This window comes from Artemia sp. Qi Xiang Cuo, chromosome 7 (assembly GCF_049724085.1).
Source record: "Artemia sp. Qi Xiang Cuo chromosome 7, ASM4972408v1, whole genome shotgun sequence".
Lineage (NCBI taxonomy): Eukaryota > Metazoa > Arthropoda > Branchiopoda > Anostraca > Artemiidae > Artemia > Artemia sp. Qi Xiang Cuo.
Genome location: NC_142800.1, coordinates 76,453,918 through 76,468,332, shown reverse-complemented (window position 1 = coordinate 76,468,332; position 14,415 = coordinate 76,453,918). Strand labels below are relative to the sequence as shown.

Below are 14,415 nucleotides of genomic sequence, written 5' to 3'. Positions count from 1 at the left end.
TCCACCAAGCGTCGGAAATTCCCTGCGACGCTTGACACGCGCCACGGGGAAGGGGGTCCTAAAAGGACCCTGATATGCAGATTATAGTAAGTTTTACGACAAAAGCTTGCTCTCTATAAAAATAAGTATAAGAGGACACGAACAAAACAAAGTATAAATAAGTATAGTATAACAAGTATAAAGTAAAAATAAGTATTACCAAACAAAAATTATATGGAAAAAAGGGAAAAAAGTAATTCCATAGCTATGTATATAGCTTAACAGTTTAACATGTAAGTAGTTTTGAAAAATGACACACAAGCGGAGTAACATTAACATCGATAACTCATAAATTCTTTTCTTGGTCAGATTAGATCTGGTCCCTTCTGCAACTATTCTAAAAGCGAGATAATATAAAATAAGGCATTTTAGAAAAAAAGAATGACCAGCGCAAGCACGTACACAGAAGTTTGTTTCGGGTGGGGAGGGGGCAACTTCAAGGAAAACGCTAAAATAAAAGTATAGTAGGATAAAATTGTTTAGTAAATCTAGAGATTTCGAGTGGGGGCGGGGGTAAGGGGTGATTTTTATAGGGGCTCAGAAACATAGGAAGTAAATCCCTTAAGTCATCCTTTTTCTGAGAGGGGGGTGGTCTTTGGAACCAGTCTCAGGGGGGAAATTGTTACTATCCCTCACTCTAAGCAGGCATGTTTAGTAAGAAATTTATAGTATTTTTTAAAAAACTATTCTTTGTAGAATACATGACATTAGAAATTAACAAATATTGCCTATTACCGGAACAATTATTTTTCCTAGTTTTAACAAAATACAATTTTGTTCGAGATTATCTTTTGAGATTTAACAGCTGAAACCACTTGATCAATTGATTGTTTGGTGGCAATAGGAATTCTTTAGTACAAGTCTAATTCAAATGCGGTTTTCTTGGAATAGTGAATAGATTTTCCTTTAGATCAGTATCTTAGATAGAAATAAATTTATCACGGTATCTATTGAGGTCAATTAGGCGTAAGCAGTTAGGCGCTGTCTTTCGCAATATATAAACAAACAAAGTCGACAGGATGTTTGACTTGGATCAAAACCGTAAGAGGCTCAACAATTGACAATGAGTCACAAAAAACAGTCTTCTATTATTTTACATAAAATTGAGTCAAAATTTCTGCTGAGCTTCTCAAAATTTCTGCTGAATTTCTAATTAATCCTTATGGTTCTTTTTCACACTACGCCATAGAAGCTTTCACACTGGCATAGATTAATAAGACTACGTTAGGTTATGCAATCTTACGGAGCAAATATTGTCCGTACCAGACAGTGTCGAGTAGACTCTAGCTCCACTTTGAATCTTGCGTTACGCAGTTTGCGCAACCTTGTTAAGAGTCGATAGCCAAAAATCAATAGCAGCAACTTGATAGAATTTTTTATGAGCAATTTTTTTAATTAGTAAATTTTCGTACTTGTCTATTATATAAAACACACTCGAAAAGTGAAGTTTGGTGAATGCTAATGAAAAAAAAATGATGAAAATAGAATACTTTATAAGCAAAATTCTGAAAACTGCAATTTGGAAATATGCTCCCAGAACGCAGAAATGTCCTCAAGAATCGCGTTAAAATGAACTCGGCCTTAAGCCTTTACTGCCGTCCGCCACAAGTACTCTACTAAGTATGAATGTAAATGATATTGGGATGTACCTCGGTGCCGTTTGTTCCTCCACTTTGCGGAACCCCACATTCTCTCTACTTTTTGGGTAGAGAAGTCGGTTTCTGGGTCGACAAAATTATTTTTGTGGTTCACTTCCAGATGAGTGAAACCTGCTTGTTCCAGCTCAGTTGTGTTGTAGCCCTTCCAACAATCTGAAGTGATTCTTGATCCTGTCTATATGTTAAGCTTAATTTGTTGGAATAAGTTTCTGCTCCTCGGTCAGGGACCTCCACTAAAAATCTTTCACCTGTTTCCCGGCAGTCCGGCACACTCCACCAAATACCCATTGTTGTGGTAAGGTTCGTCCTGCATTAGTTTTCCTTTTTGTAAACAAGGATTCATCTATTTCCACTATATGACCAATTCCTCCAATTTTCCCACAATTTTTCTGTTGCACAGAAAACACGCACAGTTCATGGAGGTAGTTATTCCAATCGGCAATCGTTTGTTTTTGAATAGATTTTGAAATGTAAAAAAAAATCACCAACTGACAATGATTTAGGAATGGTAAATATTATCCATGTTATACTCAATGTGCAGACAAAAAAAATTTATGAGTTTCAAAAAAGAGGTTTGAAACCCTCAGAAACAGTGGTTAATTGAAATAAAAAATACCATTGCAGTTCCCAGGTCTGAAAACACTTAAATAACATATCCTTTTTCAAGAGCAGGATACTGGAACATTGAAAAGCTTTTTAAAGGTATATTTGCTTATATTTTCTAGGTTCGTCTTGGTAGTGCTTAATTAAATGCAATTTCCCTCAAGAAAACCCCATTTTTTTATGTCATTTTCATATTGATCAGTGAAAATCGCAGCGGGTCGAAATGAGAAGTGTACCTTAGGAATCACTATGGTCAAAATTCCTGTGCCGTAGGTTTTCAGGCCCTGTGCAAAATCTGAAAAAAAATTCATGTTTTAGCATGTGTTATTGATGTATCCTTTTTTTCGGTGCTAGTCATGGTTGCAGCATCAGATGCAGCCTAGTAAAGAGCGAACTCCAGTCTATAGTTACCAAAATTTTGAAAACGCGTTAAAAAACTGTCAGCTGAGGAAGAATTGAAGCTGTTTCAGCATTGGTAACTGTTATTTCGGCTAATCCATTGCAAAACAAATTTCAGGCGATTTCAAAAACTGCCAAAACCCTTCTAAAATGGTGTCAGATCGCAATAAATCCAAATAAAGGGCGACAGCTTCAAAAGTTGCCCGTTCTTTTACTAGGTTTCAGCAAGGCTTTAAGCTTTTCTCTGTGTGTATTACATTTATAACAAACGAGAGAATACAATTTTAAGAACGTGCATTATTTTATTCAGACAGCAATAATAAAGTGAATTTTTAAGAAAGACTATCTGTCCTCTTTCAAATAGTTCGTCCCAACAAACTCCATGTAAAGAATACCCTCGTAAATTAGCAGTAGCATTAGCGTCCATCATCAAATAGAATTTGGTAGTAACATATACATCAAAAGAATCGGCTTTTCATGGTGATTCTAAATATGTTAAAATATAAAACTCAGAATCTCCCATCCCAAGTTAGGAGCTTAAGAAAACTTGCCATATATTAGAGGGGAACGAATCCAAAGAAGTGGAGTGGTATTGATATAAATTACAAAATTAAATTCAGCGTGTCAGAAAACCCGCCTCGAAAATTACTAAAATTGTTAATGGCTTGAAAAACTCGTCTTCATCTGGGCCAGATTCTATCCCTACTAAGGTAGTTAAATCTATTCTTCCTTCAATAGTATTGCATCTAACAAAACTTGTTAATCTTTCATTTGAATGTGGTGTTTTTCCGGATGCTCTCAAGTGTGCTCGGATTATTGTTTTGTATAAAGGTGGACCAAGAAATTTTCCGGCAAATTATCGACCAATTTCAATTTTATCACTATTCAGTAAAATATTTGAAAAGGCTATGCATTCTTGTTTCCTTACTTTCTTAAAATCTAGAAATTGTCTTCATGATTTTCAATTTGGTTTCCGAAGGAAGCACTCCACTGAACATGCCTGTATGACCCTTTTGAATTTTGTTCATTCTGCGTTAGATTCGGGATTGATTCCGGCTGCTGTATTCCTGGATATTCGTAAAGCTTTCGATTCCTTAACCCATGAAATTCTTCTATCAAAGAAGTCTCATTTTGGCATAAGGGGAAGTGTATATTTTTGGTTCCAGTCTTATTTGAAGGATAGGTTAATTTCTGTTGATCCACTTTTCCGATCACCCTCGCAAGTCAATTTCGGTGTCCCTCAGGGATCAGTTTTAGGGTCTGTGCTATTTTTGATTTATGTAAATGATCTATATTATGTTGTAAAAAAGCAGAAACTTATTAACTGCTGTCGACTTTGTCATCCTAAGCCTTCCCTTGCCCATAGTGTCAACTATAGTTCGCTTTCTTCCGATGTCCTTGTTTGTTTTGCTGATGACAGCACACTTGGCCCTTTGGGAAACTGCGAATCCGAGCTTCTATTGAATTTGGAAAGTTCGCTTGAGAGGGTGATTTTGTGGCTTGATGCTAATTATCTTACTCTGAATTTTTCTAAGTCCAGTTTTTTGATTTTTTCACGTGTTTCTCAGGTTTATCCCCAGTTATCAGAAATTCACCAGCCAAATGGAATAATTCATAGATCTAAAGACCGATATGCAAGGGCGGATCCAGGATTTTTTTTCGGGGGGGGGGGGGGGTTACTAATTTTTGACTCAGTTTTCGATTAATTTTACTGATTTTTACCTAGGTTTTACTAATTTTCGACTCGGTCAAAAATTTCGGGGGGGGGGGGGGGGTAAACCGGGTAACCCCCCCCCCTGGATACGGCCTTGCCGATATGTTCGTTTTCTGGGCATTCTTGTTGATGAAAACCTCTCTTTCAAACGTCACATTGATTTTATCAAAATGAAGATATGCAGGAGTCTCAGAATTTTAAGGAAACTTAGACATACTTTTCAAGGATCGATTTTAAAAATCATTTTTCACTGCTTGATCCAATCTTACGTTTTTCACTGTCCAATTGTGTGGATGTCAACTTTTCCTTCACTGTTAGAACCACTTTCTAAGGTTTACAATAAAGCTAGAAACCTTATTCAGGAGACTAATCGTTCATTAGTTATACCATTACTTGATCTTGAGTCACTGTACATTCTTTCATGTGCATGTTTTACTTTTGCTCAGCTTCATGGTGACGTCCCCGGCCCCTAAGTGTTCCGCTATGTTTTACCTCTGATCAAAATAATTATAATCTTCGCAATATGACAAATCATGTTCAAGTTCCATTTACTCCTTGCATAAGGTCAGATTTTAATCCTCTAATGGCGTATCATATTGTTTGGCATAAGTTGCCTGAATCAGGGTGCCACTCATTCGGTTTGTTTAAAAAAAATTTTAAACATTCTTTAGAAGGTATTTTTATTTATGTTTTTCATTATTATATTTTTATTTTTTTTTTGGAGTCTATTTAATCTAATTAATTATTTTAGTTTATTTATTCTATTTTTTCTATACTTTTCGTTTTATCTATATTTTCTTTTCTTCTCCTTCGTATGTGAGTAAGTGATCATTTTAAATTTTCTTTTGTTTTTCATCTCTGAGTAAGCAATTCATATGTCTTCCCCCTTTGTACAGGCCAAATGAGCCTTTGGGAAGTTATTTTTATTTATATTTTTTTTGAGTCTATTTAATCTAATTAATTATTTTAGTTTATTTATTCTTTTTTTTCTATACTTTTCGTTTTATCTATATTTTCTTTTCTTCTCCTTCGTATGTGAGTAAGTGCTCATTTTAAATTTTCTTTTGTTTTTCATCTCTGAGTAAGCAATTCATATGTCTTCCCCCTTTGTACAGGCCAAATGAGCCTTTGGGAAGTTATTTTTATTTATATTTTTTTTGAGTCTATTTAATCTAATTAATTATTTTAGTTTATTTATTCTTTTTTTTCTATACTTTTCGTTTTATCTATATTTTCTTTTCTTCTCCTTCGTATGTGAGTAAGTGCTCATTTTAAATTTTCTTTTGTTTTTCATCTCTGAGTAAGCAATTCATATGTCTTCCCCCTTTGTACAGGCCAAATGAGCCTTTGGGAAGTTATTTTTATTTATATTTTTTTTAGTCTATTTAATCTAATTAATTATTTTAGTTTATTTATTCTATTTTTTCTATAATTTTCGTTTTATCTATATTTTCTTTTCTTCTCCTTCGTATGTGAGTAAGTGATCATTTTAAATTTTCTTTTGTTTCATCTCTGAGTAAGCAATTCATATGTCTTCCCCCTTTGTAGAAGCCAATGAGCCTTTGGGGAAATAATAACATGTAATATTGTATGTGTATCTAATGAAGAATAAAACTTAACTTATCTTTAAAAAAAAAATCCTAAAATTTTCCAAGTTTCTAGGCACTTCTTATTCAAAATGTCAAATTAAATTTGTTTTCTTTCATAACTGGGCCGCCCCCCCCCCCGATAAACCTTTTCACGTACATACTGGGATTGAATGATAACAAATCCGAAGAATAATTTCGATATTCATTATTACTAGTGTTACTAAATATGTCAGGATCGGTATGCAAAATAAGAGCACTTCTTAGCTAACAGTTAATCATTTATGTCTTGTCGTACTCGTATTTTCTTTCATAATAGTTATGATTTTTTGCATTGATTTTTTGTTATTATATCGCTTCTTGTCTGAAAGATGCATGTGCCCTTGCTAATGTTTATGGCATATCTTATAAAACACGACCGATATATCTATTATTCTATATAGAATACCGTACTTAACAAGAAAATTATGACTGCACTATATATGTTATGATAAGCAAATAACGCTTAGAAATTGTGTACAAAAACTATTTGATATGTTTTTATCAAGTAAACATGAAATCTTATGCTGCTAACACCCTAATTATATACACGGACACTTTATTTTTCTTAAATAGTCTTAACCCTATCGAAAAGTTTTTATGTGAACATATATAGACTTGGAGACAATATCAGAATAGCACTGAACTCCCCTGTACTGAGTAACGTCGCCAATGAAGCCCCCCTCCCCTTTTTAGATATACCCAAATAAAACAAACGGCAGGAATTCGGATGCACAGCTGAGCTGAATAACGAAAGGTTCAAACAGAAGTTTTTGGAAAATTTAGCATAAAAGCAAACTTCAGACAATCAGAACAATCTTAAGTCTACCTCAAAACCTCGTCTTTTAAAGGCTTTTTTATTATTATTATTATTATTATTTTACCGGTGGGCTGTCCAATTAAGGCAAAACATATGGTACTTGTCTGTTACACTGAACACACTCGAGAATTAGGCTCTCTAAGGTCTGACAAAAACCGATTTGCCTCTCTTGAATCGATGATGATTTGCTTATTTTGAGCGAGAAACTACGATATAGGTATATTTTAATTAAATATATAATATTTAGAGGTGGTTAGGGGTTAGGTTAATTTAGGTTAGGTATTTAATATAATGCGTTCTGCGCGGCCTGCTTTTCATAATTCTTTGCCGTGGTTTTCGTAATTGTTTTTCTAAAGTATTTTATTATCATACTGTTTTGGTATATTTCGAAAGAATTAACCTAACTTCACTTTTTGGGTGTGTTCCGTTTAACCAAATACCAAAAATATTTCCAAAAAACTAGATTCAGATACACGGGTGCTCTCTGCCAAAACTTCAGGAAAATCAGAGTGTCTGAGGCAGGACTTTTTTTAGAAGGAGGATAACTTTGAAATAAAGGAAAAACCAAGCGAATTCCATCGAAAATACATACATTCAGGAAAAATAACAAGCTTTTGGAGACGGTATTCGGACCCAAGACCTCCCCCCCCCCTTGCACTTGTGCCTGGTCTAAGGCATCACTAACTGTATTTTAATCCCCGAATGCACAAGTTTTGCGAACCTTAAGGTGCTTCTTGGCGGCTTTTCCTAGGTGTGGGGTCAAAAGGTCACTCCCCATCCAGTTTTTTAAAGCCCATGATGCATTTAGATTACTACAAAAAACATCTACACGAACATTACGTGGTCTTCCATGAAAAATCTACATTAGACAAAAAGTTCACATCCAATGAACCAATATCCAGCTTCCTTTAGATGTAACGGTGATCCTAATTAAACCATCGAGCCACACATATTTCAAAGTATTGCAACAGATGGTTAAGAAGGTCATTTTAGTTATGCTTACCCTCCTAAGGATCCATGGAGGTCCCCTTCTAGGAACGATCTCTTAAATACCTTAAGATATTTTTTCGATTGTAAGATTGCCATTACGATCACAGGTAAGTTTTTTACATCAATTGGGACTCAAATTGGCATTGCAAAGGAATGGTTTTTGGTGGCAAGCGAAGGTTTTTAAGACAAGCAGGTAATGTTTGGGGCAAAAGACAACATTTTTAAGATAAGAAATTTTGCGCAGATGAATCTATCGCATGTCCCGATACTTTTTTTCTCTAGAAAAAGAAAGAGGTACTTGTCGGTTACTGGAAACACACCCAAAAAGTGAAGTTAGGATAATCCTAATTAAAAATAACAAAAGATGATAATATAATAATACTTTAGAAACAAAATTATGAAAATCTAACCAAATTATTAAAACAAAATTATTAAACCCTAATGTGCAAATATATAGCCCGAATTATACAAGTCCAACGTATTTTGTCTGTCAAATGCATTGTATCATCCGTCACTTGTTTTTGTAGCTATGAAACCGGTTTTCTGAGATGTAACCTAACCATAATTCTTGACTGTTTCCAATAAACAACAAGGACCAAGAAAGATATTAAAAGAACAATTAAAAAAAGGCCACAAAACTGAAACAAAATAACAAAATTAAATGTGGCATAGTTTAGCTTGACATAATAGAAAAAGTACTTGATAATAGAAAAGTACCCAAATATTTTTCTCAATTTTTTGGGAAAGCCGTAGATGGGGGATAAATAGAATTTTAGTGAAAATTTCACGAGCCTCTAAACGTGTTTGACGAACGTCTCTAAACCCCCCAGTCGAGATGGATATTGGCTTAAACATATGCCTCAAATAGTGAAGTGTTCTATTTTAAATCAGAATCGTTCCTCACTTCACCTCACTTCACCTGAGATTCCAGTTAAGGGTGTACACAGTCAAAAGCTAAGAGGAGTCAAGGTTATTTCCAGGAAGTTTTGATGTTTCACAAATCGTGCTCTTTGGCCCAAAAACCATGATTTTTTAGCACTTTGGTAGCTTTTTGTGGTAAATTTTTTTAATCACGAAGGATTTCATGCGCTTTTTAGGGAAGAGAGACGTACACAGGGAAGCCTTGGGGCCCCCTCCATGGAATCATAAATTTCCTGATTTTCTGGGCAATTCTTATTCAAATTATCCATAAAATTTGCTATTTATATTTGCCCCCCACCCCAGCAAGAAATCCCATGCACGCGCACGGGAGGAAACTAGCTCACCATCCGCTTCTGTGGACGATTCTAAGTATTAGTTCTATGACTTTTTCCAGATTATATGTTTCTAGTTGTTACTTTGCCTATTCTTTTAATATATTTGAAGAGCAAAAATGTCTCTTAAATAACACGTCTTATGGATTGAAAAAAAAATTGTAAAAAGGGTCGATTTTTTCATAAAACCATTTCCAACGGAAATACAAAAGAAAATTAAGAAGATGGGGGAAAAAATTCCCACTTTAATAAAACAAAACCTGACAAGTAACATATCGGTTTTTTGACATCCCATTTTTAAATATACGTATATTTGGTACAAACTAAACGAAGAACAAACAACCTAATATAATCCGCAACCTAGGCTCCACAAGGAAAAGGAAAATCACAAGGAAAATCTCCACAAGGAAAATCACTGGTATAAATTCCCCCAGGCATAGGCGCAAACAGGTCTGAGGCTCTGGAAGGGAGGGGGTTATCAGGCCGATTCCTCATTGAGACGAGATCAAAAACAAATTAAATTGAATCTTAGTTCAAGTTTCCCAGAGAGCATTTCGAGTCCTTTTAAGCTGGGGAAGAATTCCCTGTCAGAAATTATGTCACGAGGCTAGTCCAAGAATCTGTTTTTGACGAAATGACAGGGATTGCAGGAAATCAGCATATTTTCGCCAATAAACACACTTTGAAAATTTTGTAGCCACTCTAGAGAAAAATCGATGACCCCCCCCCCATCCCCTAAAGGTTTCAAAAGTGCGCATCTATGATTCTTATATTCTTGGCATATTTCCTCATAATTCTTTTTGTAAGATCCTTGATTTTTATGGGGTTTTTTACAATATAATCAAGGAACCTAAGGAATATAATCAAAGGTCCATATACAATGCAATCTAGCAAACGCTCAGATTCAGCTAATATTAGATCCATTCATCAAATGTTTATCTGTTTAGCTAGTTTTGACTAATCCAGATCCAAAATATTTCTTCTTCTTGTTGTTGTTTGATTATTTGGAGACGCTAATGCATAATCTTCATGCAATTCTAAGCCCTGTGACACAGAAAATGATTCTTCTTCTTGTTTGGATTATTTTGACGACATTTTCGTAGAATCTCATTGCCGGAATGAAGTTCCAGGCCCTGCGGAGGGTTGCTGTAGATGAGATCAAACTCATGGGCCCGTATTGCCAAGCAGTGATCAGCGCACAGTGATCAGGACTAGAAAATATGTCTTTCATCTTATTCTTTTTTGGATTAATATGGTGACAATTTCGCATAATCCCACCTCCGAGATCAAATCTTGAGTCCTTCAGTGTCTTGCTACAGCTCAGTTTGAACCCTGGGTCCCGTATTATCAAGCTGATATCAAACCCACTGCGCCACTTCAGGACTAGAAAATATTTAAGTTCCTGTCCAGCCCTTTTTTTTCTAGATAACTCTCTTCTTGACTGACCTTATTTAAATCCTTAAAGGTTCAACAAATTGAAATTCAGTTCAGCGCTTGCTAAACCTTGGCGTTTACTAAATCTCATTGGAAGTAAGTCTGATTAACGTGTTCAGAAATGATAAGTAACAAATTGCTAAACGAGTGCTTTGCAACCATAACAATGAAGAATAAGCATTTAAAAGCACAGGTCAGCTTGACGAAAAAACGGTGTATTGTTAAGATTAGACATGTGGGTAAACTTGCCGAAAACTTCTGCATATTAAAAAAGCTGTACTTTTTGCACTAGTCTTAAATTTTAGGCTGTCTCTAATGTCAAATTACTCGAGACGACAAACAAAGAATTATTTGTTTTATCTTCTTTTTCAAGATTAGTAGACCATCTATTGCGGATGTATCCAGCATTTTAATTATTATTAAAATACAGAGTGGGAGAGGGGCCATTTTGTTTTTGGAGGGATCCAACTATGGAAAATCCATTTCTTTGATAGTAGCTTTTCACTGAATAACAAAAATCTTACGAAATGTTTCACGTTTCAGGGAGTCAAACCTGGAACCATTCCCGTTTTGAACACAGTTGTGGTGCCTATCCTGAAAATCGTAATGTCATATACAACTGCATGTTGATTTTTGAATATCACCGGACTAGGGGCACACTTTATGTCAAAAAGTAAAAATTGTATGTAGCCATGGGCAGGGCCGCATCCAGGATTTTTTCGGGGGGGGAGGTGGGTTACACAAAAAAACTTCAAAAAACACATACAAAATATGTTTATATCCATTTTTGTTACATTTTTACCAGTCAGACAAACATTTAGAGGGGGGCTACTCTCCCTTGGACACGGCCTAGTGCCCATGGGATATATCTAGGACAATTAGAGGAGTGGAATGCATTTGCAAGTGAAACGATTATTACATATGCAAAGAGCATAAAAAAGGCATTTAGTAGTGTGTTCGCCTTGTTAATATGTAATTATGGAATTGTCTTTGAATTTACCCAGGCCTTTCCCCAAAACGAATACCTTCAAATAATTCTATTCTAGGATATATCTTGACAAAATTTTGTTGATCAACTTAATATTCGAGCCATAATCATGCCAACATGCATGGGGTTAGTTATGTTTGGAATTATTTTGGCCCCATTGGCAAACATGTTGAGTGACAACCACGTTTGTACTTAGTATGGCCACAGTCAGGCATATTCGCAGAAATGCATTTGGGGCCCATATTTCCGGAGGGGGAAGATGCGGCAAAACGGAAAAATCAGTCAAATTAGGCTCTCCTCGCCCTGTCAGTCCATATCGTTTTTTTTGTAATTGTTGTAAATTTGGCAGGCGAATTAAATTTTTGCATTACACACGAAAACAATGTTTCAAATGCTAATCTCGTAGGAGAATTGGCAATTGGCCAGGAAAGCCATATAATGTTTTTGTTTATCGTAATATTCATGACGCGATGAATAGTATGAGGTGCCCCAGTCAGAAAAACATGCAGAAAGAGCCTGTGGGCCTACCCCCCTAAAAACACATGTTTTACTTTCACAATAATTTCAGGTTGATCAGTATAGTTTACTGTTTCTTTTCTTTTGGGTCTCCTATGAATCAGTTTTCAAATGGTCTTTGAGAGCCAACGACAAGGAATTTCCCTGAAGGGGGGGGGGGGGGGTGAACGTAAGCAATATTTTTACTTTTTTTAAATTACTTTCCATTTCAGCACAAATAAATCATTTTATAGTCTTAGGATCAAGTAATCATTTTATAGCAAGGAATCAAGTCACTTACGCTCCCCAAATGGACCTTCTGGCTAGGCTCCAACAGGAATAGAATTTCACAAAACCCGGAGGGAGTCACTACGTTTCGCCTTGACATAAAGTCTTTCCACTATTTTCTTCAAAAGGACTTTCCTGGAATTTTGTCAATCATTTCTTTAAAATTAGGGAAGGGTCAAGGTCATAAATCTTTCTCCAAATGACACTGGTTGCCCTAACTCAGGTGCTTTCAAGTACCCCCCCCCCCGCTCTACTTTTCGATATTTTCTAAATTTTGTTGTGAATACATATAGCCTACATATTTTGGTTAGTGTTCCGGTAAAGTTCTACGAAATCATATTATTGATTTATGAATAAAGTTACTACACAATTTACGGCCTTTTTTTATTCGGTGAACGAAATAAAACAGATCTTCTGTCAGGATTTTTTTTCAGCCCTCCCTCCCCGATGTCGGCCCATTCCGTTGCTGGGTAGGTAGTGCCGCTATAGGGGGGGGAACTGACTCCCAGTTCTAATATTAATGCGTTATTTATTCATAAAAAGCATAAAAAAAGGCATTAAATGGTGTATTCACTTTAGTCCTAACTCAATAATATGATTTCTTAGAACTTTACCAGTGTTCCTTGTAGGAAAGGTATCAGGTAAAAAAAAAAGAATATATTATTCGGTACTTTTTGGGGATATGACAGTCACTGATGTCACAAATTGTATCTCAACCCCACCCCCATGGACCAAGATATGACCCTAAGCTATATACAAAGTTAGCTGAAATTATTTAAAAAAAAAACTCATAAAATAGCCTAGCTTCACATAAACGTCTAATATTGATGATTAATAAGCACAAGAACACCCAGATCAGCAAATGTCCACATGGACAGATGAGAAATAGGCTACTCATAAAATCAACTAATTTTTGTATAAAGCCTAGGGCTATATCAGGCCCTGTTGGGTAGGGGAAGGTCTGGGACGCAATTACAACGGCAGTGATTATTATATCTGGAAAGAGAATTGACCCATCTTATGAAAATCATTTCCGATAGAAATGATTATTATATTCGTAATCAACATAAAAGGCATCGAATGCTGTATTAACTTTATTCCTAACTCAATAATATGATTTGGTATAGCCTAGCCTATATTTACCGCTGCCCCAGGTACCAAGGTCTTGGTGGGCACCGCGGCTGGGAGGTTACTCACTTTGATCAAATCTTTCACTTTGATTCGCTTAATTTTTCCAAGGGCGCCACAAGCCCTAGGAATGGCTCTGCCTCTGAGTAGCCTAGTTTTGCCACTATATGTTTGCAGCCCATGTTTGGTGACTTTCATTGTAAGGCAGAAATCAGACAACAAAGTCTTTTTTGAATTGGCTTTATTTAGGCTAGTGTTAGGCTATGAACCGATAGATCATGAGAAATAATCAAAAAAGATAATGAGACCATAAACCTAGCCTAGTTCAGTAGATAGGCTAGTCACTTGGTAAAACTAACAAGTCTATAACTGATAGCCTAGGCCTACTATTCCTTAGACACCACACATAGACCAATCCACAAGTTAAACGAGGTAGCCTAGATTTCATACAGCAAAAAAAGGGTAAATAGTTGGCCACTAGCTTCATTTTTTCCTTCGGAAGTGGCCAACCACTAGGCTAAATATTTACCAAAAAGAGAATAGCCTACATTCAAATTAGAGTTTTAATAACTAGGTCAAAAAAGGAGATAATTCTCACACTTACCCCGAATAGCTAACAGGGAACAAGGACATATCCATAAAATCCAATAATATTGTCTATCAACTGGATTATACTCCTTAACTTATCAACTTTCTCTGTCCTTCTAGCATAGCTTGCACATTTAGAATGCTCCCAGGTTGTGAACCCAAAACCGGTTTTCCCTTTTGACGGCGTAGTTGAAAGAACCAACCGTGGAGAACTTGTTCCATATCATTATCGTAATTTCCTCTTTAATATGAGGTAGTAACTCTGTACACCTTAAAATGAAATGAGGCCATATTTTGGATTAATGGAGATGTAATTACGATCTGACGATATTTGGGGGGAAATTCAAGTACAGATGTTGTTGAGGAAGGCGACTTAAAATTTCGGTTGTGGAG

At 35.7% G+C, this 14,415-nt stretch overlaps 1 protein-coding gene across 1 annotated transcript in view; it reads right to left on the bottom strand.

Moving 5' to 3' along the window:
* LOC148950699 (retinoic acid receptor RXR-alpha-B-like) overlaps window positions 1-14,158 on the bottom strand; it is an 88,621-nt gene extending 74,463 nt beyond the window's left edge. Inside the window, exon 1 of the mRNA XM_089092574.1 lies at window positions 14,039-14,158. Within this exon, the coding sequence (XP_088948700.1) occupies window positions 14,039-14,073 (35 nt within the window). The 5' untranslated portion in view covers window positions 14,074-14,158. The remainder of the gene's footprint in view (window positions 1-14,038) is intronic.
* Window positions 14,159-14,415: the final 257 nt, after the last annotated feature.